At 41.6% G+C, this 26,667-nt stretch overlaps 1 protein-coding gene across 1 annotated transcript in view; it reads left to right on the forward strand.

Annotated features, from left to right (window-relative positions):
* LOC124776522 (protein MCM10 homolog) overlaps positions 1 to 26,667 on the forward strand; it is a 99,658-nt gene that overhangs the window by 27,120 nt on the left and 45,871 nt on the right. The window contains 2 exon segments of the mRNA XM_047251551.1: positions 2,547 to 2,645; positions 5,322 to 5,481. Of these exon segments, the coding sequence (XP_047107507.1) occupies positions 2,547 to 2,645; positions 5,322 to 5,481 (259 nt within the window).

Consider the following 26,667-nt stretch of genomic DNA (forward strand, 5'->3'; position numbering starts at 1 on the left):
GCCTAATGTGATACAGTCAGAAATGAAGCACGGCAACTGACTAGATTTTTAAATATAAGATGACTCTAATTTCTGTGCAGAATTTGATGTACTAAAGAAGCGGCCGCAAAGATTTTCAAACGGAGAAAAATTTTCGCCGAACTCTCGTTCAGAACATTTTCTATCATACGCAGTCTATTATTTGGTTCTTGTTGATCATTATCAAAGAAAGCAGCAGTGTAAGTAACAACAAATAGCAGTCTCTTGCCATTATTTCGCTAATGAGACGATTTCTCACTTTTTTAAAAAATTGTAAGCGGCGGTAGCGCGCACAAAAGCAAGCCGTGCCGCGAGCGGCGACAGGCCGTAAACACGCACTATCAGAATGCGACAAACAATGCATGACACAGTACAGAAATGCATTTTCAGCTTAGGATGACGTGAACACCTATAACAAAGAAAACAGCACTCATCAGATCAAAGCAAAATTAGCAATCGATTCAAACCAGACAGAGCACATGAAAAAGGAAGGGTACTCGTATAAATACGGACGGAGCACCTGACGCATAGCAATGGCTACCTGGTAAAGCTTATCTGCTAAGCTTACGACTCGAACCAAACTACTGTCGCTGTATCGTCATTCATTCGACGTAAATTGTGTCTCATATTACAATGGACCAACTTTGTTTCGATTTGGAGGTGCGGCCTAAAACTTTTCTCTCCCCTTGAATTTCGAGTCGCAAATTTCAGGTGCGGCTTAGATTCGGGAAATTTTTTTTTCCTTTATTTCAAGTCTCATTTCTCAGGTGCGGCTTAGATTCGAGTGCGGCTTAGATTCGAGTAAATACGGTAGTTTAGAAATGAATGTTGTGCCAAGGATTGCTTTCTTTTTTGCATATCTGCATAGCGTATGATAAAACAATTGCCTTAACTCCAATAACTCCATATATCCTCTTCAAACAATATACTGCAGTAGTGCTTATGGTCACATTATGGCCCACTATGCACGAAATTCCAAACAGAAATGCGACAAAAGGCACTTGAGCAGAGAAAGCACCACACGTGGATTTCCTACATCATCGTAGCTGCACGTGCGCAGTAATGCCTGTTTTCTGGTGCTCTCTGGCAACTGCTGAAACTAACCTATTTCTGACAGGTTGTGGGAAAATATTGCGAATGGTGGTTTGAGAGGCATTACTTTCAAAGTAAATTTCCTTTTAGACAAGATGAAGTACGTTACACGTAAGAATGTACAATGAATTTCTTAAATCACAGAGTGTTCAAAACTTAACACTTTGAGAACCAGCCACTTAGAAAAATTTTGGGCCTGAACACCAGCCATTTATGTCATTTAAAGTTTTACTGGCACATTTGTGTGTGGTACATCTTACAGGGTAGCACATGCAAAAAGGGCCAATATTACATGTGAAAGCTTAGCTTTGCTTGTAGCTATATTATACATACATTAATTTAAACAATCAATTATTCCTGTTCGTTTGTTCACACTACTTAACAGTAATGTTGCTATTGGCTGACTGCATCACGTGTCCTATGCTTTGAAAATCTGCTGTCATTGGCTGGGGAGATCACGTAACATGAGCTATGATTGGCTAACAAAAGTGCATCGCAATCTCAATTTCAGTGCTTTGGAAACTAATGTGCTGTATTTGGTGGAATCTGTATTTATACTTTCGTAATAAGAAAAGAGGCAGTGTGCATGTTTCTGTGCCTCAAAGGTCTTTCCAAAATACATTGTTTTTTTGCTTTGTTCCATTCTCTAAAATGCTGGGAAGTTCTACACCAGTGTATAAAACCATTACGTTTCAAAGGATTGATAAGTTTTACAGCTCCGAGGGAAAGTATACTGTCACTTAATATGGAAAAAATGTATTTTCACCCAGGATAAAGTATATTTTTAACCGGGAAATCCATTCTCCCCCCTCTCTCCCCCCTCATGTATACACATTGATTAGCCAACATAGTTGGGAAAAAATTTCAAAGGATATAATGCATGGTAATTTTTGTGACTGATGAAACATCTGTTTAGTGAATAAATGTAGTTAGTACCACAGAGAACAAAACTAAAATAACATAAATATTCTGATGATCTATACAGAATTGTTGAATGCCACCATAGTATGTGCCGCCATGAAGTGGTCAGGTGATATAGAAGATAGAAGAAGTGTGCATAGCTCATCATAGGATTAACATTAGCAGCAGAAGTGAGTATAGTGTTTGCAGTATACCTCAGCGAGGTTTGCTGCACTCCCTGTCTCCAGGCCACAGTCATGAGGGGTCAAACTCTCAAGTAGTGCTGAAGCATGCCACTGGCACTTATGTGAGACATGTGGGAAAAGAACCCACAACTTCTCTGCCTCAGTGGGTTCTGCATCCAAATCAATTTTCAGAGATAGTAAAACTGAGCAACAGATCTTCTCACAATAAGTAACAGCTATAGCAACAAATTGTATTTGAGCCCATTTGTCCATTGCTTCTGATTCATTCAGTGCTTACATTTTATTTGTCAAATACTTATATGTGTCATTAAGTAAACACTTTGTTTGCAGGGAAGGCTACTCGGACAATGAGACATCACTTTCTGTAAACCAGTCAGACAAACTGTTAGTTGTTGGGACAGCAAAGGACTACGCTCTTTGTCAAGCAAGGTATGTGCTGTGACATTTATTTTGTGTTGGTCTCATTTTGTTGTCTTAACCACCTCATTGTCAGTGGTACTATAACTCCTCTCTCACTTTGTTGTTACACCGAAACACTAGATTCATGAACTTCAATCTAAGAAATTGTTAAAATGCCAGAGTTGCTCACAATGCTTGAAAGCTATGATCTATATACCTCCACTCAAAGATAGGTATGCTAAAGGAATTTTTCATCAGTATGGAAGAAATAAAACAAATCTGAAGATATAATATGAATGAAATTTTTAGCAGCTGGTACTGACAAATAATGATGAATTGCAGAAGAGAAGGAGCTTTGTTAAACAAGAAAATTTAAAAGAATCAAAAGACATTGTTTAATAGTTTTAAACAACAATAGTGTAAGGAATTCATGATTAGTTCTGGTGCAGTAAGTCTATGTATATGTCCATTTGTTGTATTAGTGTGACACTCCTAGTGTACATTTTGGAAACTCAAAAAATACATTTATATAATGCAAACAGTCTGTTACTTGCTGAAGGAAGGTTTCGATTTATAAAGAGAAGAGAAACTCTTTAGAATGTTTTTGCCTATTTCTTTTTTGTGAGTGACCACATATAATTTCCTATTTTGAGAAATAGGAAGAAATATTTATTTTCAGAAATTGATACACCATTTGGATATTTCTTTCTTTTGTTGTGTTATTGTCATTTTGGTCAACACTTTTTTTGCAGACAGTAGGGCAGTTTTGCTTGCCTGAGTTACACTCGCATACCATATTGTAGTCGAGAAATCATTCGATGTCATGCTTCTCCTCTTTGTCATTGCTTAAGCACCTTTCAGAGAAAGTTCTCTCTGGTGGGTAAACAAGTGCTATTTACTTTGTTCCACATTTGGAGGATAGGGTTGCTGCGTGGTTATGACTCATGCATAGTATTGTAGGAGAGTGACAGTTTGATGATGTGTGGGTGAGTATTGTCTTGGACAGCACTTACACCCTTGCTTAAATCCCTCTTTTTCCAGTTCTGAATTGATTTCTGGGTAGTAATTGGTGTTTGGTCTCAGGCATGAAGTAGAATGTGTGAGGTTCATCATTTGTAACAATATATTTTTTAAAAGATGTGTCCTCATCTGCTTAGGGTTGAAGAAATGTGTATGAAGAATCAACATATTTCCTGTTGGTAGTTGGCTGTAAACATTATGAGGACCAGCTTGCACTCACTCTCTGTTGCTCAATTTTTCAAAATTGTGTGAATGATGCTTTGTGAAATCTCAGGACCCAAAATTCAGAGATCATCTCATGTGATTCGTTCAGTTTATGACCAGTTGTAACTCTCTACACAACTTGCAGGTGTTTTGATAGCTTTCTGAAACCTCCCATCAATTTGTGATCAACCGATTTAATGCATTTTGCATTAAAAGCTAGATACCTTTATGAACTTTGTATCTATCGGAAGTGGAAATGCGAGCTCAATTACAAATGGCTGCCTATCCAGGACTGAACATTCCTGTGAAATAAGTAATGCCTGGGTTGGGGGTTGATTCAGCAGGGAATACGTTAGCCTGACCGACTGGTTCAGGGAGAGTATCATTGTAGTCGCAGTTTGCTTTCGAGATTATCTTATTATAATGATCATGGTCATTAAGTAACCCCATTACTCGCTATACTGAAAAGTTTTTGGGCAGCAGGCAGCTATGTAGGAAAAGATTATTGCCTGAACTTTAGGTTGCAGTCTTTCTTTAGCACCCTAACAAATGCTGGTCAATACCTCTTCTGTTCTGAAATTAGTGTTTATATTCCATTTGGATTGTGCCGTGGTTTATTTTTAGTTAAGGTATGTATGTTGGATATGTGATCATACTAGAAGCTGGCATAGATGTTTGAGTACTTCATAGGTTTGAACCATAATGTAGATATATTTTCTTTCGGTGCCACATATTACCTAGAATTGTTGTTGTTTTTCATTGAAATTTCTAACATCCAAGCCCTGTGCTTCATTTTGACAAGAGCACATTTATGTTTTCTAAGTTGATGCCTTGATGTGACAAAAAAAGCGTTTAATATTTATATGAAAAACAATTTCTACTTTGTAGTATTTTTATGTAATAAGCTGAAATAAATAACATTGTGTCGAAGAGTAAGTAAAGAATATATTGTATTTTGGAACAAATATTTGTTGTTGTTTTCATGATAATTAGTCATTACCTTTTTGATAAATATTCTACATGTTGGCATTAGAAATAAAACACCAGATAAAGAAAGACCTTTGTTATCCTACCACCCCCCCCCCCCCTGGCACTCCTCTCTCTCTCTCTCTCTCTCCCTCCCTCCCTCCCTCCCTCCCTCCCTCCCTCCCTCACCCCCCTCCCTCACCCCCCTCCCCCTCCCTCTCTCCCTCCCCTAAAATGCACTATAAATTTCAGTTTACTAATACTACCGAAAATATGCTAGAGTTTTGATTATCCCCTCATTTGCCTTATCTTTAAACATAACTACTGTTACAGTTTTGTGTATTTTTTTTTTAATGGCATACAGATACCAAGAATTATTTTAGTTCACTGTTAGCAGCCAAAATGAAACACTGCAATTAACAAATTCGTATGCTTGAACATTTAGTTGACTTGTAATGCAAATTTGATTATTGTTATTACTTAGGTAATCTCTTTAGTTAATTTTCTTTGCTTCAGGAAAAAGGATGGAACCCCTTGTACAGCTTTTGTAAATGCTCATGATAGCAAAGTATGTGTTCATCACCTCGTCAGTGAGTACAAGAAGACATCACGTAATTTTATCTCTCCAAGTACATCTCGCATCAACCTCCAAAACAAGATTTTAGGGAAAAATGAGGTAACAATCAGTCAGTGTTAATAATTTATGCCGTCAGTTAAATTTTTTCATTATTGATAGCAAATAGACTCATACAGAGATTGAAAATGAGATTCTCTGCAGTATTGCCTAAGGCTCATTTGACCAATAATTCCAGAATTAATGGAGTTTATGGTGTATTGTTTTCTGTTGATTATTAACCAAGACCAGCCATCCTAATTTGGGTTTTGGATCGCACTTTTTTTCCCCCCAAATCATTCAGGCAAATTGTGGGATGGTTGTTGACAACAGGCTGCCATTGACATTTTCTACCAACTATGTCCATAATCAATATTTTAAAACTAATATCTCACTATTGTTAGTAAGTCATAATAGTTTCCTTAATGTAATTAACTGTGCCACGATGAGAGATGTTCTTGCTTAAACTTCATTTTTTTTTGGAAGAAGGAAAATATTGACTGAACCTAGCAAAGATTAAAAACAATGCTGTGGAGTTACACACTCCTAAGCCCCTATTACGTGATGCACCTAATGTGTACACCCCTACAGCAGTCCTTCTAGCGTACATGTTTGGAATTGCAAACTGGTTTTGGTCACCCACTTACACGATGCATGTGGGATAGTTCTGGTCTGAGTCCATGTTCAAGGTTCCTATTCATTAGGTAATATTTTTATTTTTGTTATTATTCTTATTTACTAAGTAATTGTTGTTCTCTTATGTAGCAATCATGGAATTATCTTATTACTGTTCTGAATCAGAGGCTGGACTATTACTTTTATTTTATGACACTGGTGGCACAAGAATATGTTTATCTACATTTTGTTCATGCATCAATTTGCACATTGACGATGAAGTTGTTTTTGGAGCTATTTCACTGGCAGTGTCTGTAACCCTTAGGATTAGGGCGTGGCAATGATAACGAAAAGTCAGATGCTTTTGTGTCCAACACTGGCTAGGAAGAAGAGATGAAGGCTGTGGTGTGTGTTCCCTGCTAAGGAAGAAATTGAGGCCTGAACATCCACAGGAATTTTGAACTTTCTGAGAATGGATGTGGCTTATTTCGATAAGCTGCTGTCTATGATAAAGGAAGGAATGAGCACAAGTGACAGAGTAATGTAGGAGGCAGTTTCATCTAGTCGGCAGTGTGAATGAAACCATTTGTTTATTCATTTTGTGATTGGCCTATCTTGTCAACTACTGCCATATTCTCCTTCCTGACTTGTTGAAATAAATCAAAAGATGCAAAAAATCAAACATGACCTTTCTTCAATTATGGCACTATTTATATAAATGGAAAATCATAAAGTATATGCATATTTATTCAGAAGTAACTGATTTCCAGTATATCTTATTATGATACTGCAGGTAATGATGGTCATACAGATACCCTTCCTCATTGCATGCCTGAATTAGGATGCTTAATGCTTGCTTTGTCCATTCCATGTCCAGAATACAAAGCAGTTGGTATGAAGTATCTTTTCACAAACATCTTGTGTAATAGAAAGTTTGCTGATAGAAAATATTGCCTTTGTTTAATTGCTGCAGTGATGAAAGTTTAATCATTAAAAAAATTCATAAAATCTCCAGTATGAAAACTGAAGTTAGCTGCTGGCCACAAATGTCAAAATGTTTAAACCATAAACAGTAACCGAGCGAGGTGGGGCAATGGTTAGCACACTGGACTAGCATTCGCGAGGACAACGGTTCAAACCCACATCCAGTGATCCGGATTTAGGTTTTCTGTGATTTCCCTAAATTGCATCAGGCAAATGCCAAGATAGTTCTTTCGAAAAAACGCTGCTGCTTTCCTTCTGCATCCTTCCCTGATCAGAGCTTGTGCTCAGTCTCTAATGACCACGTTGTTGATGGGACGTTAAACACTAATCTTCTCCTCCATAACAGTTACATGCAGAAAGCATGCTTCAAGTACCCCCTTGTGCGCATGCGCGATTTACTGTTGTCTATTGCACATGCACAGTTCACAGGAGTTTATAACTGCTTTCTGTTTCCAAGCACAGAGAATGTGTGCACTAATTCTCTTAGTTCCATCTGTTCTAATGGCAGGTGACTGTTGCGCTACACCTTTACTGCTTGTGCCAGATCGTTGTATAATATCCCCTTTAGTACTATGAAGACTGAGCTATTGGTAATCAGTAAGGCAAAGATTAGCCTTAAATGACAAAGCAATAACAATGAGTAATTTGAAATGAATTATAAATGATCTGATGTAATGTAGGATTCTACGGAATAACATGTTCCACTCTTACCCTCTTAGACCAATGAAAGGTGTTCATGAGAGCTGAAAATGTGGAAAACATCTCACAGTGTGCACTCTCGTTTTTAGAAGTCACGTCAGTTTCGGATATCGGCAAGGTGTGACAGTGTTTAAAACTCTCCACCTGCTGGGGCAGAGCATTTGTTCTTCAGACATCACGGCTTGGCTGTGCCTTTGAGCCAAGGAGCAGAAAGATGCACACTAGAATGTAAATGCGCAAAACAACTGAAAAATCGTTTTTAAGAAGTGTAACTCACTTGTTCAATTGCTAATGCCCAAGGAAGATGGATGTATGTTGTAATAGGCTGTCACAAGCTAAGAGATATGTTCACCATCATCATTTAGTAGCTTGAACAGATTAAAGTTTTCTTCCAGCACTCGCACATGGCAACAAGGAGTAGTAGTAGTCTAGCAGCATGGCACCATCGTACTGAATAGCATGACTATGGAAGTAATTTGAGTATGGTGACCAGAAATTACGTACGAGTTAAAGTTGGCGCACACACACACACACACACACACACACACACACACACACACACACACACACACACACACAGGGTGACATTCTTACATGGAGTGAATTCACAGACTAACCACGAAACACTTCAGTAAGTATTACCAAAGTCATTAGAAAATGTGGAGAGAAGTAGGTAATCCAGAGTAGGAGGTTTAATAATTAAGAAGAATTAATTGTAAAATAAAATAAAAAATCTGAAAGAAACTAACACAAAGGAAACTTTTGCAAAAGAAGACAAAGATAATGGTAATAATAAAATAAAAAATCTGAAAGAAACTAACACAAAGGAAACTTTTGCAAAAGAAGACAAAGAGAATGGTAATGTAGAAAGTTAAATATAAAAGTAGAGGGAAGGAGGCAGGGGCAAGGAGGGAGGGCGACTACCATAAATTAAGATCAACTGAACATTAAGGGCAAAGTGTGTGTTGGAGGAAGCTCAGAAATACTGCTGGTGGTAGAGAGATCAAGCTTATCAGTGCAGTGAAACTGATACATTGTACAAAGCAAATTGAAGAACTGGCCAGGGTGGTGACATCATCATTTTTACATGCAAGAAACATGTAGGGGAGATGATAATAGCATACACTGAAAATATTATTGTAAGAGTACAGCTCCTCAGAAGACATATAGATCGGTTATCAACATAGTATGAATGAAGTAGAAACAACTACTTGGTTGACCACTGAAAGCACAGCATTAGTGTGAATATAGGTATAGTTTAAGGTCCCAATTATCTCGCTCTAATGCTGTTTGCCCATCACGTAGGACATATCGTTATAAATAGACAAGATGAATGTACTATCCATTAAAATGGCACCTGCTTTCGTAGTGATGGTTTAGCTGATCACATAAGATTTTAGACAGGCACAGTTGAGTTGTTGGACTTCATACAAGCCATGCAATATAATTTGTAATTTTCTTGAGCGTTGAAATGTGTTGCTGTATGTGATGGTAAATAAGAGAGTAGGTTGCACTGCCTCTAGTTTATACATCAAAAATTAACATATGAAAAGTGAATATTGCAGAATGTTAATGAAGTAAATTTCCCATTACTAACAAAGAGATAGAGGGGCTGGCCAGTACTTACCTCAGCTCAGTACAGCCGATAGATACACATAAAACAGAACTGAAAATTTACATTCCTAGCTTTCGGAACTTTGTTCCTTAATCAGGGAGGAGAGAGGGGAAAAAAGGGAAGAGGGGAAAGTGGATTCAGTTACTCACAACCCAGGTTATGAAGCAACAGGGAAAGGTAAACAGGGAGGGTAGCAAGGATGGAGGCATGGTTGTCAGAGGGAAGCCAAAGATATTCTACTGTAAGTACTGTGCCAGCTTCAAACCATAGAGGATGCATACAGAAGTAAAGAGGTATATAGTATAAAGATAAACACAACTATGTAGGATGAAAAGATGCGTGAATGGCTAAAGAGGAAAGGGAAAGAGGAGAAGACTGAAGAGTGAATGGGAGTGAGGTTGTTTAACGTAGGTTCAGTCCAGGGGGATGGCGGGATGAAAGGATGTGTTGGAGTGCAAGTTCCCATCTCCGCAGTTCAGAGGGACTGGTGTTGGGTGGGAGAAGCCAAATGGCACATACGGTGTAGCAGGTTCCTAGGTCCCCAGAATTATGCTGGTGGGCATGCTCCACTACTGGGTATTGGGCATCTCCTAGGCGGACAGTTCGTCTGTGTCCGTTCATGCGCTCAGCCAGTTTGGTTGTTGTCATGCCGATGTAAAATGCTGTGCAGTGCAGGCATGTCAGTTGATAAATGACATGTGTAGTTTCACACGTAGCCCTGCCTTGAATTGTGTGTGTTTTACCAGTAGCGGGGCTGGAGTAGGTGGTTGTGGGGGGATGCATGGGGCAGGTTTTGCAGCGGGGTCGGTTACAGGGGTAGGAACCGCTGGGTAGAGAAGGTAGTCTGGGAATATTTTAGGGTTTAACAAGGATGTTGCGGAGGTTAGGGGGGCGACGAAAGGCAACTCTGGGTGGTGTGGGGAGAATTTTGTCAAGGGATGATCTTATTTCAGGGGTTGACTTGAGAAAGTCATATCCCTGGCGGAGTAATTTGTTGATGTTTTCGAGGCCAGGATAATATTACGTGACAAGGGGGATGCTTCTGTGTGGTCTGGGGGTAGGAACATTGTTGTTGGACGGGGAGGAATGTATTGCTCGGGAAATCTGTTTGTGGACAAGGTCTGCAGGATAGTTGCGGGAGAGGAAAGCACTGGTCAGGTTATTGGTGTAGTTGTTGAGGGATTCGTCACTGGAGCAGATACGTTTGCCACGAATACCTAGGCTGTAGGGAAGGGAGCGTTTGATGTGGAAAGGATGGCAGCTATCAAAGTGAAGGTAGTCTTGTTTGTTTGTGGGTTTGATATGGACAGAGGTGTGGATGTGAGCTTCAACAAGATGAAGGTCAACATCCAGGAAGGTGGCTTGGGTTTTGGAGAAGGACCAGGTGAAATTCAGATTCGAAAAGGAGTTGAGGTTATGGAGGAAATTAAGGAGTGTTTCTTCACCATGAGTACAGACCACAAAGATGTCATCTATAAACCTATACCAGGCCAGGGGAAGCAGCTGTTGGGTCTTCAGGAAAGCCTCCTCCATGCGGCCCATGAAGAGGTTGGCATAGGAGGGAGCCATCCTGGTTCCCATGGTCGTTCCCCTGATTTGTTTGTGGGTCTGGCCTTCAAAAGTGAAGTAATTATGGGTGAGGATGAAGTTGGTAAGTGTGATAAGGAACGAGGTTTTTGGAAGATCTTCGGGTGGGCGTTAGGGGAGGTAGTGCTCAAGGGCAGAGAGACCATGGGTATGTGGGATGTTTGTGTAAAGGGATGTAGCATCTATGGTGACAAGAAAGGTTTCAGGTGGGAGAGGAGTGGGAATGGGTTTGAGGCATTCTAGGAAGTGGTTTGTGTCTTTGATGTAGGATGGGAGTCTGCGGGTGACAGGTTGTAGGTGCTGGTCTACCAGAGCTGAGATACGTTCGGTTGGGGATTTGAAGCCTGCTACAATGGGACGGCCAGGATGGTTCTCTTTGTGTATTTTGGGTAATAGGTAGAAGGTAGGGGTACGTGGCTCAGGTGGAGTGAGTAAGTCTATGGAAGCCGTTGTGAGGTCTTGTGAGGGACCTTGGATTTTTAGGATTTTTTGCAGCTCAGTCTGGATGGAGGGAATGGGATCCTGGGTAACAGCTTTGTAGGTTGAGGTGTCAGAGAGTTGACGCAGTCCTTCTGCCACATACTCCACACGGTCAAGTACGACAGTTGTGGAGCCTTTATCCGCCGGGAGGATGACAATAGAGCGGTCTATTTTCAGCTCCTTAATGGCACGGGATTCAGCTGGGGTGATGTTGGGGGTTGTCGGGATGTTCTTCAAGAAGGACTGGGAGGCAACACTGGATGTGAGGAATTCCTGAAATGTCTGCAAGGGATGGTTTTGGGGGAAGGGAGGAGGATCCCTTTGTGAAGGCAGTCGGAACTGTTCTAGACAGGGTTCAACACTGTGTAACTTCAGAAGTTTCTGTGGAGTGGGAGGGTGCGGAGGAGGGGGGGGGGGGGGGAGCAATTGCAGTTATATTCGGTTCCTATCTATGAACATGGCTTACATGATTTCGATGTGTATTTATTTATTTAAAAGCTGGGCCATTTGTTTCTGTATTTCCACTGAACTTACTGGAAAAGAATGTCACCATTAGTAGGTACTGTGTTAACACTAGACAGAACATCAGTATGACACAGTATGGCTCTTACCAATACTGTAAAATCCAACTGTTAAAATTTAGTGTCAGTGTGAAGAAATTAACAGTGGTAGTAGGATTTATTACTTGCAAAAAAAAAAAATAATCAATTGGTTCTCATGACAAAAATAGTTTGGTAAATTCTACTAGAGATGGGTAGTTCGCGAACGAACGGGTGTAAAGGAACGGTTCACCAAGATGAACGAAAAGACCGAGGAACGAATTCCAAGGAACGATCGGTTCATAGTTCACTTCGGTTGCGGCGGTCACTTATAGTTCCTGGGAACGAGGAACGATCAGTTCATAGTTCACTAGTTCACTTCGGTCGCGGCGGTCACTTCGGCAGTTCTCGATCCAGCCTCGGTCACGTGCTCGTCTCAGTCTCGGTCTCCCTCGGCCGCACTCATCGTTCATCGCATGACCACCTGTCTCAGTTCCACTGCCAACTGCTCCTAGCTAGTTCAGTATCCAGTTGTTAGTTTCGTTCACTGCGCTCACCTATTTTACATGTGTTGTGTTCCAAACTGTTCTTGCACTTGGTTCTGGCTATTCAGTGTCCACGACCGGCAATCAAAAAGTATGTTATAGTTACGTAAATTACATAAAAATTGCGTTTTATGTAATAGGTACGTCTTTTCAGGTAACAAGAGGGCATATCAGCTCACTTCATTATATCGATGAACAGTAGACGACATACTTATAACAAGGCAAGTTTTTTTTGTTATTCGTATATTTTTTGGTTTCATCGACTTTATTTAGCAGCTAACTTTTAATAATTTGCTTAATTTTTAGTGTAAGAAAATTCATATAAAACGATTTTTGTGTGTCTTTCATATACAAAATGTTACATTTAGGAAGGCTCTAATTATTTTTAAGTTTGGTTGTTTCCAATTTGCATTACCCCTGCTAGTTTGGTTTCTCTGGGGTGGGGGGGGGGGGAGGGGGGGGGGAAGAAAGAAAAAGAAAAGTGGGTTGTGGGTCATTTTGGCTCAGTAGGAAAAGCGGTGCCTCTCCATTTGAAAAGACATAGATTTGCCATAAAATCATATATACTTATTACCTCAAAGACATTTGTTCAGAAGGAGCTTTCAAACCAAAAACTTTATTACTGCACACTTAATTATTATTATTATTGCTGCATTAATGTTAATAATGCAAGATAAAAACCTAATTTTTACTAAGTGTGCGATGTAAGTATTAGAAAACCACATTTTATTTTATGCTTCCATAAAGTCTCTACTTCGCCTACGAACTCTGAGACAACATGGAGTATATATAGGGTGTAAACGATTATTGTTTACAACGTAGCATAGCTATGTAGTGGAAGTCGAAACGAAGAATTTTATACAAGACACTTGTGGTCTATTAAGTGGGAAACAGCCACCAACAGGTTTACAAGACTACATCAGCTATAGCCCATGCACGTCGCGTGAGATTTTCGTGTTCTCTTCTCCAGCTCTCTACACATCGTCATCGATTGTTTCGCAGTTGTTGCTTGCATTAGCTTGTTATTTCTTCACTGCCTAATTATTACATGTTTGTCTGTTTGTTGTATGTTCTCGTAATGGGCAACAAATCATCCGTAATTGGCGAGCAGTCTGTACTCGGAGCCGGTTTTCCGTGCGCCACCCTATATTATTTCCCCACACAAGGCTATGGGTGGCTAAACGACAGGTTCTGCAGAATCACAGAAATTACTTCTAAAAGTTTGTAAGAATTCTGTAATGAATAAAAATTCTGTACTCCAGGGGGGAGGCAAGTGCCCCCTCTTGGTGCCCTCCGTCCTTCAGTCACCAACACTACTAGTTTTCAGTTTTTCATAAGAACCATATACTAAGCACAAATGAACGGTGAATGAATAAAAATGAACGGTTCCCAAAAAAGAACGATCAGCAGTGAACTAGTTCCCAAGCATGAATGAGTTCGCACATATCTAAATTCTACACTCTGCAGAGAAACTGAAAGGATTTAACAATAACATTTATTTGAGTGAGAATATATATACATACATACACTAAACAAAGTCAGTCCTGCACTCTGGGAATGAGTGTGGGGAGCAGATGTTGGAATCTCATGTTGCCTGTCTCCACAAGGTCCTATTATCCATTTCAAAATGATTGGCCCCTGACTTTGAGCTCCTATTCTGATCGCATTGCATTATGAACATCAATATGTTATACCTTGTCAGAATTGTGGAACTATCTACTTTTATTTTGTCTCTTAATTAAATCTGATGATGATGCAGGAATTAGATTAGGAAATGAGAGGCTTAAAGTAGTAAATGAGTTTTGCAATTTGGGGAGTAAAATAACTGATGATGCTCGAAATAAAGAGGATATAAAATGTAGACTGGCAATGGCAAGGAAAGCATTTCTAAAGAAGAGAAATTTGTTAACATCGAGTATAGATTTAAGTGTCAGGAAGTAGTTTCTGAAAGTGTTTGTGTGGAGTGTAGCCATGTATGGAAGTGAAACGTAGACGATAAATAGTTTAGGCAAGAAGAGAATAGAAGCTTTTGAAATGTGGTGCTACAGAAGAATGCTGAAGATTAGATGGGTAGATCACATAACTAATGAGGAGGTATTGAATAGAATTGGAGAGAAGAGAAATTTGTGGCACAACTTGACTAGAAGAAGGGATCAGTTGGTAGGGCATATTCTAAGGCATCAAGGGATCACCAGTTTAGTATTGGAGGGCAGCATGGAGGGTAAAAATTGTAGAGGGAGACCAAGAGATGAATACACTAAACAGATTCAGAAGGATGTAGGTTGCAATAGGTCCTGGGAGATGAAGAATCTTGCACAGGATAGAGTAGCCTGGAGAGCTACATCAAACCAGCCTCTGGACTGAAGACCACAACAACAACAACATTTTGTCACTGAATATTAAATCTTAGAAGAAATGGGACGATATACGTGTTAATATATAAGAGAAACTGCTTTTTTTGTTTTTTCAGTGAGTATCAACTTTAGGGACACACAAAAATCGGAGCATGCTTAGGAGAAAAATTTCCTTGACCAGGTTAAAGATACAACATTTTTCTATTTACAGGGAGATTTTTATTTTAATTACTCGTTTTAATGCTATAATGTCAAATGTAGGACGCTGCCATTGAGCTTACCATTGTAGTTATTATGACTAAGATGGAACTGGCGTTAATCTTGAACTTTTATGGTTTACACAATATGCCTTTGCTAATCAATACTTTCATGTTTGTTAGTTAAGAGTTTGTAAATCAATTGTGTTAGTAGCTGCAATATATGTGAGGTTGTGGTGGAGTGTGTTATCACACCAGGGCACCGCCACTGTTGTAATGCACCATATGTGTCTGTTCATCAGCAAAGAACGCAGATTCATAATGGCTTTCCAGTACAGCATTGGCATGTTCAGTTTTTGTTTTGTTGTGAGTAGATGGAAATAATACAGGAAATTGCAAATGAATGCTCAATATGCAAGCAGCTCAGATAATTGAACATTTGTACAGCACGTTTCAACAATAAATGGAAAAGTTGATTAGCTCGAATAAATTTTGCAGTAAAGAATGATGACTGAAATAATACCTGCACTAATTGGTTTTACTGCTGGCTGAGATCTTGCTGCTGTCTGAGATCTTGCTGCTGTCATTGCAATGATCTGCTTGGATTAGCAATAGTTTTATTGCTATGTCAAGACAGTGGACTCTTGAAGTTTGTGTATGTGACTCACTGAAATCCTCCAGATACTTGGAAAACACAACTGTAAAGTACTATTTATTTTAAAATTCCTGTTCTCCATTGCTACCTTGTTCTTGAAAAATGCCCAGATAAGTAAAATGACACTCAATTCGAAGTGTGCTACAAGTAACCACAGAAGTTTAATTTCCTTGTCCACTGATCGCAGTATACTTTCCAAAAGGTACTCCTGCACCCTGAAGTGTGGTCAGCGTGTTTTTGTATGACATGGCATTTGATTGAAGCTCTACGTTATTGCTTTCCATCCATTCAACAATAGAGTCCTTCTCCATTTCATAGGTGGATTTTATGATATATCGTTGTGTGATATGGAGCTTGATCAAAACAACTGCAGATCTGTTTGGTAATTTTTCAAGAACACTACTAAACCACTCTTTATAGTGTGTGTCATTCATTTCAGAATGATAATCATCACCTCCTTTTGGCCAATAAAACATAAGCCAGCAGTTTGCATGAACCCATCTTCGTTCCCTATGTGGCACATTATAATCCTTTTCCTAGAACCAGATGGTGTTTGAATTTCCCCTTTCCAGCTGTTCCACTTGTGAACTCTAACTCTGTGATAATCATATACATTTTCTGATGCATAAGGCATTTTTTGTTCCTACCGGCCAAACCACGTGGAATGATTTGCACCACACCAACTCTCATCAGTGTAATAAATAGCCCATCCAGCATTGCACAAGTGTCTTACGTCCTGCAAGAACTCATCTCTTTTTCACGCTATTTTGTTATTTTTCCATCAGCACAGTTTTTTGCTGAACCTTTTTATCTGAAGCCCAATTTTCAAATAGCACAGCAAAGGGTTGTTTCACTCATATTAGGAAAATCTTCCACTTCTGTATTCAAATTTTCCAACATTGGTGCCACTGTTGGAAACTGGATTTTTCTTCTTATGACTCCCTCTGTAAGCTCGTCCAATATAAACTTCTGTTGCCTGCCAGAACTCTTATTTGTTGACACAGGACATAAAGTTACTCTATATTCTCTTGAAATTCACTTCACTGTACTTTTATTAACCCTGAGGCATTCAGAAGTTCTCTTTACTGGCTTTACTGCTCATACCCTGATCTTTTTTTGGCCTTGAAGTAAGCACAATAACTGATCACCATAGACTTTTCACAACTCCATAAATGACTCATCATTTCACACAAGTACAAAGGAATTAACTATGTTATGAGCACTGTGTCACACGAATAAACAACAACCAATGGGAGCATGATTGTTTCCTATCTGATGGGAAGCAATGCAAACACTGCAACAGTGAACACTGAAGTGGAAATACTGTTCAGAGATCTGGCAACATAACACACATGAGCACATGGCACATAGAACCACAAAAGCAAATAAATTAAATATGTGACATTAGTGCTGTATGTAGATTTACATGCATAAAAGCATAACAACAGTGAAAGGCAACAACAGAGCTTGCACTTACACTTTTCGTCTTGTTAATATGTATCACCATAAGGCAAACTGCAACAATTGACGTGCACCATAATTGGGACAAAACAACTTATTGGAAAGCACAAACAATTCATCTGGAAGTTGAGTGTGGTTGTATCTTTAAACTGTGCAAAGGAAATTTTTCTCTTAATTGTGGTCTGACTTCTATGACTCCTCAAATTTGACACTCACCAAAAAATGGCAGAAAAAACACCCTTTTTCTTAAATATTACTGTGTATGCTCCCCCCTTTTCAACTAAAATGTAATATTCATACACCAAATAAAAGTAGACATTTCCACGATTCCGGCAAGGTATAACATATCGATGTTTGTCAGATGATGTGACCAGAATATGAGCTCTAAACTCAGGTCAGTCATTATGTAATGGATAATGGTTGAGGTGATACCTTGTTGCCCTTCCTCTGACCTCTTATGAAGTGTCAAATATGTATCTGTGTCATGTGGGTGACTGATGAGTGCTTGTAGTGTAGTGCTGTGACTGTGTAGTTTTGTGGCGGTGTTCGTAGCGACAAACAATCCGCTGTAGAAACGGCTTACGAAGTCACCGCCACGCTTTTAATAGCGGGCCGACCGGTCCGCTGGAACAGTGAACAGAAAGATGAAAACCCAAACACTCTGATAAAATAAAAGTCGGTACTTATCTTTATTGACGAAGATACAGAAACACAATAGTGACTCCGTGTCTACAGAAATCTGTCTAGTTCGAGTCGGAGCGGCTAGGTCAGCGTCGGCTGACGACAAACAACAACTCTGCTGCGATGAACACACAACTGACTAGCCAGTACACAATTCGGTGGCGAGTATACAACTGAGCGGTGAATACAGAACTGTCCTAGCGCTCGCGACTCCAGCACTTAAGAAGCCAGAAGCCAGCGGTGGCGCGCGCAGACTTGCGGCGATTTCCTGTCTCGCTGGCGCTGCTTATGCGGACGGCGTCCGGACTTTGATGCTGCCAACCTTTTGGCAGCGGGCTCGGGTGGCATTACTGGCTAGGATATAACACTCCTCCCCCCCAAATCACCGCACCGTCGTTGAATAATGACGTGGCGAGCGTCGACGGCGGGGGAGGGATCTGGCCGCAGGCGTAGCAGAAGAGACCGGGGCGGAGACTGTTGTCGGTGGCAGTCCCCGGTCCGCACCCCAGCATTGGCTGCGTGGGGCCTCGGGAAACACCGACTGAAAACCGAGGTCAGGGTGCACGCCTGTGACCACGGGCGCAGCTTCTGGTACTGGACGCGACGGGGCGACGGGACCCACGAAGAGAGGCAGCGTCTCCTGACGCTGCGTCGACGGCTGCTGAGTGGGCGCCGGACAAGGCGCTGCGGTGTCAGACTCCTTGGGGGTGCCCAAGGAAAGCGGCTGCAGGACAGGCTGCACAGCCACCGCTTGGGAAGGCGGCCCGGCTGAGGGGTCAACGTCCATCAGCTCCGAAGGCGGTGGCGACTGAAGAGGGACCGCAGGCGCCGGAGCGACCACCTGGGACGCTCCCGGATGAAGCTGCGCGGGAGGCATCAACGGGACGGGCTGTCGGCGTGGTAGCGGCGACGGCTGCTGCTGCTGCCCTGGGGGCGGCAGCGAAGTCGGAAGGCGCGGCTGGAACCCGCCGCGGACCAAATCTGTGGACAAAGAACGAGCGGCAGAATCCGGGCGGCCAGCACGGCGCAACTGGTTCTGATGCCTCCTGTGCACCCCAGTAGCACCTTGAACAGTATAAAAACCGCGACCCTGGACACGTATCACGGTACCACGTTCCCAACGACGGCGACTGTGATAAACTCTGAAAAAAACGGCGTCGTTGCTCTGAAAACGCGTGCGATGCTCAGAAGCGGCGGGTCGATCCGGGGGGTGCAACAACCGTAGTAGGGTGCGATGACGACGGCCGTGGAGAAGCTCCGCAGGCGAAGGGCCGTCGCGTGGTGTGGTCCGGTACGACGACAGGAACGTGATGAGGGCCTGCTGACGAGAGTGCGTAGCACGAAGGCGGTCCATATGATCCTTGAATGTGCGTACAAAACGTTCCGCTGCACCATTCGATTGAGGGTGGAACGGCGGGGTAAGAACATGGCGAATGCCATTGGCAGAACAAAAACTTTCAAATTCAGCAGAGGTAAATTGTGGACCATTGTCAGACACTAAAACTTCTGGAAGACCCTCAATACAAAAAATTGAAGTCAACGCCTGTATAGTTTGTGCAGACGTTGTAGACTGCATGGGCACAACAAACGGAAAATTACTAAATGCATCTATCACGATGAGCCAACGAGAATTCCAATATGGACCAGCGAAATCAATATGTACTCGCTGCCAGGGACCGGCAGGGCGTGCCCACTCAAAATAGCGTTGCGGCGGAGCAGCTTGGTGTTCGGCACACGTCGAACAATCTGTAGACATCTGCGTAATCTGCTTATCAATGCCGATCCATGTACAATGACGGCGGGCAAGCTGCTTGGTGCGGACCACTCCCCAATGATCTTGATGCAACAAGTCGAGGACCTTGGATTGGAGCACTTGGGGAACCACTACACGAAGCTGGTCATTCTCGGTGCTTAACAGCAACACTCCATGCGAAACAGACAACAGATGACGTTGCGGATAATAGCGACGAACCACAGGATCCGATATGTCCTTTGCCTTGGACGGCCAACCACGTTGAACAAAACGTAATAGTAAACTCAGATGAGGATCCGTAGCTGTCTCATGTGCCACCTGACGATAATCAATCGGAAAATCCCGGAGGGATTGATGCTCATCGACGTCAATCTGATGGCAAGAGCCGTCAGAGGAATCGAAGACATCATCCGCAGCAATCGGCAATCTAGAAAGCGTGTCAGCGTTTGCATGCTAAGCTGTAGGGCGATACAGTATCTCATACTGGTATTGTGATAACAAAAGAGCCCAACGTTGTAGTCTCTGAACTGTCCGCTGAGGAACTGGTTTAGACGGATGAAACAGTGACGTCAGGGGCTTGTGATCTGTTACTAAATAGAATGGTCTACCATAGAGGTAGTGATGGAATTTTGTGACACCGAACACAATAGCCAACGCTTCCTTGTCCAATTGGCTATAATTACACTGAGCTTTGTGTAGCAATGTAGATGCGAACGCAATAGGACGGTCGGTGTTACCGACTCGGTGAGACAACACAGCACCGAGGCCGAAAGAAGAGGCATCACAAGCTAACACCAGAGGCTTGTTAGGGTCGTAATGGACCAGACAACGATCATTCAATAAAGCCTCTTTAAGCTGCTGAAAGGCTGATTGGCAATCAGCTGACCACACAAACGGAACATTCTTACGGCGGAGACGATGCAACGGTGCAGCAATCTGTGATGCATTAGGTATAAACCTAATATAATATGTCAAGTTGCCAAGAACTGCTTGCAATTCATGCAGATTGCGAGGGGCGGGCAAATTACGAATAGCTGCTAAATGTGACTGGGAGGGATGAATGCCTTGAGCATTAATAACATGTCCCAGATACTCCATCTCCGTAAGGAAAAATGAACATTTATCGATGTTGCAACGTAGGCCTGCCTGAGACAACACTTTAAACAAACACTCCAAATTACGGAAATATTCAGCAGGCGTCCGACCGGACACAACAATATCGGCTAAATAGTTGCAACACGATGGCACATTAGCCAGAAGTTGTGACAAAAAACGCTGAAAAACAGCTGGAGCTGACGCACAACCAAAAGGCAAACACAGAAAACGGAACAACCCCAACGACGTGTTTATGACAAAATACTGTTGTGATTGCTCGTCGAGGGGCAATTGCAAATATGCTTCACGGAGATCAATTTTGGAAAAGAAACGAGCTTCCCCTAACTTATCCATCAGCTCGTCTGGTCTAGGCAAAGGAAAAGAGTCAATGACAGTCTGAGGATTAACTGTCGACTTAAAATCAGCACACAAACGTAACTTGCCAGACGGTTTATAATAACTAAGGGAGAAGGCCACTGGCTCGCTGAAACGGGTTGAATAACACCGTTGTTTTGCCAACGACGAAGTTCATCGTCTACAGGTGCCCGGAGGGCGTGAGGCACTGGACGAGCACGACAAAATCGAGGCTGAGCATTATCTTTTAACGTAATATGAGCGGCAAAGTTAGCAGCACAACCTAGTTCGTCTTTAAATATGTCACTGTATCGTTTACACAAATCAGTTATGCTGTCTTGAGGAACAACAACAGAATTAATTTGCAACACATTGTCTTGGATAGACAGGCCAAACAAGTCAAAACAGTGTAATCCGAAAATGTTTACACTGTCTGTAGCGCGGAGCACTGTGAATGAAACTGTTTTTGTATTGCCACGGAATGTGGCTGGCACGCTACATACACCTAACACAGGAATTTGTTCTCCACTATAAGTAGCCAAAGAATGTTTTGCCACTGAAAGTTTAGGGCGGCCGATAGCCACATACGTAGCACTATTTATGAGAGTCACAGACGCACCAGTGTCTAATTGAAAATTGAAGGTCTTATCCTGGATGCGTAGCTTCACAAATAGTTTATTACACTGTCTCTGGATCGGTGCAGTGGAGGCGGAAGACACAAAATCAGCGCGTTTAGCGCGTGTTCGCTGCTTACGACAACTCGTGGGTTGGGCGGGTGGAACAACAACTCCCGCTTCACTTGCAGTCTGTACATTACTTTTTACAGCGTTTGAATTACGCTTGGGTCGCATAGCAGAGGGCTGGGTGGGTGGCTTATTGCGAACAAGTTTATTACCCACACGAACCGTGGAAGAGTCTTTAAACGCGACCTTCTGGGCGGGCTGGCTTTGAAGAACATGAATATCCATGGGCTGGGCAGCACTAGAATTGTTCTTGCGTTTACGCAAACAAACAGTCTTTCCTTTGACAAAAGTGACAAACCGCGTTTCTTAACGGGCAACGTTCACGAGGATGAGCAAGAACACACTTAGGGCAAGACTTAACTCTATCATTTTGCACACGCGGCTGACGAATGTGTTTAACATGACGCGGCCGGCTAGTGTTTACAGTCTGACTCTGCCGGTGGGGCCGCGGGCGTGACGTAACTTGCTTAGCACAGGCAATTTGAGAAATACATGGCTGATCTCACTCACACTCAGCATAGTCAAAAGTATCTTGGGCTTCAATGGTGTTCATCACAGTCTCTAATGACGGGTCAGGCAACTTTAAGATAGCAGCACGAATACGAGAATCTGCAATGTTTTGAGTAATAGCGTCTCGTAGCATGACATCACTGTAGGAAGCTCCACAAACACAATTAAATCGGCACTGACGGGTGAGGCCCCGTAAATCTGTTAACCACTGTTTATTAGATTGATGTGGCAGTTTCTTTAATCTGAAGAACTTGAATCTGGCTGCTGCCACATGAACTCGCGACTCGAAATACTCAGCAAGCTTGTTAACAACAACGTCATAGTCTAAAGCTTCTGGCTGGGATTCCGGAAACAACTTAGAAAGTAGTCGATAGATTTCCACGCCTGCAGTGGAAATTAAATAAAGCTGCCGCTCAGTACCTGTGATTTTGTAGACTGTCATGTGCGCCTGCAACTGCGCGAAATATTCTCGCCATTCTTCTCTTGATGCATCAAATGCACGGAAAGGTGGTGCTGCCTGTGCTTGTTCCTTTTGTGTTGGAGGATTAGCCGCTTGTGTGGCGATTGCTTCCACCAGACTTTGTATTTGCTGACTCTGTAACAAGATCAACTGTTGTAATTCGGCAGACATAGTGAACACAAATTAAACCAGCCCCCAAAATTTATCTCTATAATTAGTATAACAAGAACAAGTTGAACCAGCCCTGCACACGAGTTCGGAAGACCTCGTCGCCAGTTTTGTGGCGGTGTTCGTAGCGACAAACAATCCGCTGTAGAAACGGCTTACGTACGAAGTCACCGCCACACTTTTAATAGCGGGCCGACCGGTCCGCTGGAACAGTGAACAGAAAGATGAAAACCCAAACACTCTGATTAAATAAAAGTCGGTACTTATCTTTATTGACGAAGATACAGAAACACAATAGTGACTCCGTGTCTACAGAAATCTGTCTAGTTCGAGTCAGAGCGGCTAGGTCAGCGTCGGCTGACGACAAACAACAACTCTGCTGCGATGAACACACAACTGACTAGCCAGTACACAATTCGGTGGCGAGTATACAACTGAGCGGCGAATACAGAACTGTCCTAGCGCTCGCGACTCCAGCGCTTAAGAAGCCAGAAGCCAGCGGTGGCGCGCGCAGACTTGCGGCGATTTCCTGTCTCGCTGGCGCTGCTTATGCGGACGGCGTCCGGACTTTGATGCTGCCAACCTTTTGGCAGCGGGCTCGGGTGGCATTACTGGCTAGGATATAACATGTAGTGCTGTGACTGTGTTGTTATAAATGAAGAAAAGGGGGGGATTGTAACCTGTTGCTGGCACATAACTTATTTCTCTCATACCACACCAAGGGAACCTCCAAACCTAACAGCCCCATCTGACAGGCAGATCACCATTGTAGTGTCACATGCCTTCACTCCATGAGACATTGCTGTGAGGTTTGAAATTTAACGTGGGACATTGACAGAAAGTCTACTGGTTAGGAACTTTATACCACCACCTTTTATCCCCTGTGTGTCCAAGTACTAGTGATGAAAATTTCTTCTACCTCCAGAATTCAAACCATCTACTTCCAAGTTGACCAAACTGCTCTGGCGTGTGCTAGTTTCTCAGCTACAGAAGCGGGTGCTTACAGATATAACAAACAATATTTGTTTGTCAGTAGATATAATTTTTTGTTAATGACTATGTATCCTTTTTTTGTTATTACCAAAGAACGACAAAAAAGGCTGTGAGTCCTGCTGGCGCCATGTAGGAACACAGGCATGTGTGTGTGTGTGTGTGTGTGTGTGTGTGTGTGTGTGTGTGTGTGTGTGGGGCTCTTCTTCTTTCTGCTCCCCACCCCACATCCCATCGTTCCCTGCTAACAATCCCCCCCCCCCCCCCCCCCCCCGCCCCCTCTATCTCGTCGTGTGTGCTTGGCAACAACTTAACGCATCTGCTTTTCAGTGAGTAACCTCCTTTAATCCAAAAGTATTTACGTTGGCTCTCTCTCAGCTTCTTAAAGAAGCTTCCCAAGCTGTAGGGCTCAAAATTAACCTTCATAGGATGAGTCATGAGCTCTGTCAGTATCATGGTCTTCATCGAAGACCATGCTGTAGATGTAATAAACGAATACATTTATCTGGGACATAAAACCCAGCTTGGGGAAGATAAATGGACAGCAGAGATCACCTGGAAAATCAGCCTCATGTGGATGGCATTTGGGAAACTTGTTTGGATTCTCTATAAACTGACTTTCCCTATAAATTTAAAAAGGAAGGTTTATGATTCCTGCTAGGGACAACATAAGGGCTCGAAACACACTTACAAGGAATGCAATTTGTCTCTGAATCTGTCAAAGGGGTATAGAGAGAGCATACTTGGAGTGAGTTTGAGAGAAAGGATCAAGAACGAAGAGAGAAGGAAAAGAATGGAAGTCTATGACACTGTCAAGATACTGAAGTGGTTTTGGGCAGAACACATGGCCAGATATAATTTTACACATGGGCCAAAACACCGATGCAGTGACATCTGAGGGAGTCAAAGATTAGTGTCGAATATCCTCTGATCAGCCAATGACATGCAGGAAAAAACTGGATTTGGATTGCCCAGCAAAGAGTGACATGTAAATCTTTGGAAGAGGCATATGTCCATGAGTGCATATCTAGAGGCTGGAGAAGAAGAAAAATTTGTCTCTCTCAGTAAAGATGACTGTTGAAGCAATTTTCATTACAAAACTGTGTTCTTATTTATGTACAGTGCAGGCTTTTTCTTTACCCAGATGTTGTCAAACAAATAATTTTTTGCTTTGTGGTATTAAGTCTTCTCTGGGAGAACTGTTGAAGAAAAAGTGTGAAGTCCTCAAGTATCCTTTGCAGTATGTCATGGAAACAAAGCAAATAATAAAATAAGTCATAATGAAAACAATAGCATAAAATCTAATACTTATCGTCTAGTACAGATATTCTTAACATCATGTGCAGCAATAATATGTTAACATCCAAAGATAACAAATGATGTCAACATCAAAACTTACTTCGCAACATTTGTTGTCAGTGACATTACATTGACAGTTTGTGTGAATGCAACCATTTGAAACTCATTATGGAATGTTTAGATGTTCCATTGCAGTCTGCAATATCCAGTTTGAATCGTCGGACAGTAATATGATGCAATCATGCTAGTGACCTAATGTCTGCCAACATTCTTCAGGCTCCAAATTTGGTAGCTGCACACTCATAAATAATCAAGCAGTCTGAAACCATCACCAAAATAGTTGTATACTTCAGTCACGATGATTTGAAAAAGTCTGTACACACGTGAGAAGGTGGAAAATGGCATTGTAGTCTGATCGATTCCTGATTATCATCACAATCTAATAAACTTGTACACAGTAGTAGAATCCATTTATTCATTGATTAAAGCTGCCAAAGTCACAGTCAAAGTCCACTATTTTCCGCTCAGTCTTACAACACGTCATCAGATGTCACATCTCGAGCATCAGTTATTCAAATCACTAATGAACAATCATTTTAAGTTTGTACTGGAACATCAGCCTTCAGGAAAAAGCCAAGACCCAATTTCAGCATCAAATAACTGTGAGTTACCAATGGTAATAGTTACCAATGGTAGTAGACTCCTGCCCTCAGATTAATAATATTTTTTTATGTGGGGGTGGAAAAAATGCCAGATTTAACTGAAAATTTTGCTTTCACAATATGATTTTAAAAACTGCAGAGTTCACATTGTTTATTACCTTATAGTTTATGTGAAATTTTTCATGTTCTATACATTAGAAATGTGGAACATTTAGAATTGGAACATAGAAGAAGATTTTGTGTCAGTAAAGCTTTTTTCACCATCCGGGAGGACTTTTCCATATCCTTAATCTGGAGAAATGAAGGAGTAAGCGATAATGGAACATAACTAAACAACCCTTTATTTATGTTGACATTGTACTATTTGGCTCTGATGGAGGTGCACTTCAACAACATATAGAAGACAATCAGAGCAAGTTAGATGTTGGGCAGAAAATAATAGATAATCAACACATGGAAAAGAAAATTGTACAACATAGATGCCATAATACCATTTGCTATATTCTTATATGTAGAGGTGACTGTATGTATAACACATGAAGTAAGCACGAGAGTAGAAATGTCTGAAAAGTGCTTTTGATAAACTAAATAGAATTTTTAGAACAAGTTTTCTGACATATTTGAAATGGAAATGTTTATACCCATCTGTATTGTGAGCAGTGGAAAGGTATGTGTTGTAAAATTGTTGGAAGAGACTAGAAAATACTCCTTGTTACCTTATGAAGGTACTTCTCAGGCAGTGCACCTAAAGCGAAAACAAACAAACAGCAACAGTACTGTGTAAAACAAATGATTACATATCT

This window comes from Schistocerca piceifrons, chromosome 2 (genome assembly GCF_021461385.2).
Source record: "Schistocerca piceifrons isolate TAMUIC-IGC-003096 chromosome 2, iqSchPice1.1, whole genome shotgun sequence".
NCBI classification, from domain to species: domain Eukaryota; kingdom Metazoa; phylum Arthropoda; class Insecta; order Orthoptera; family Acrididae; genus Schistocerca; species Schistocerca piceifrons.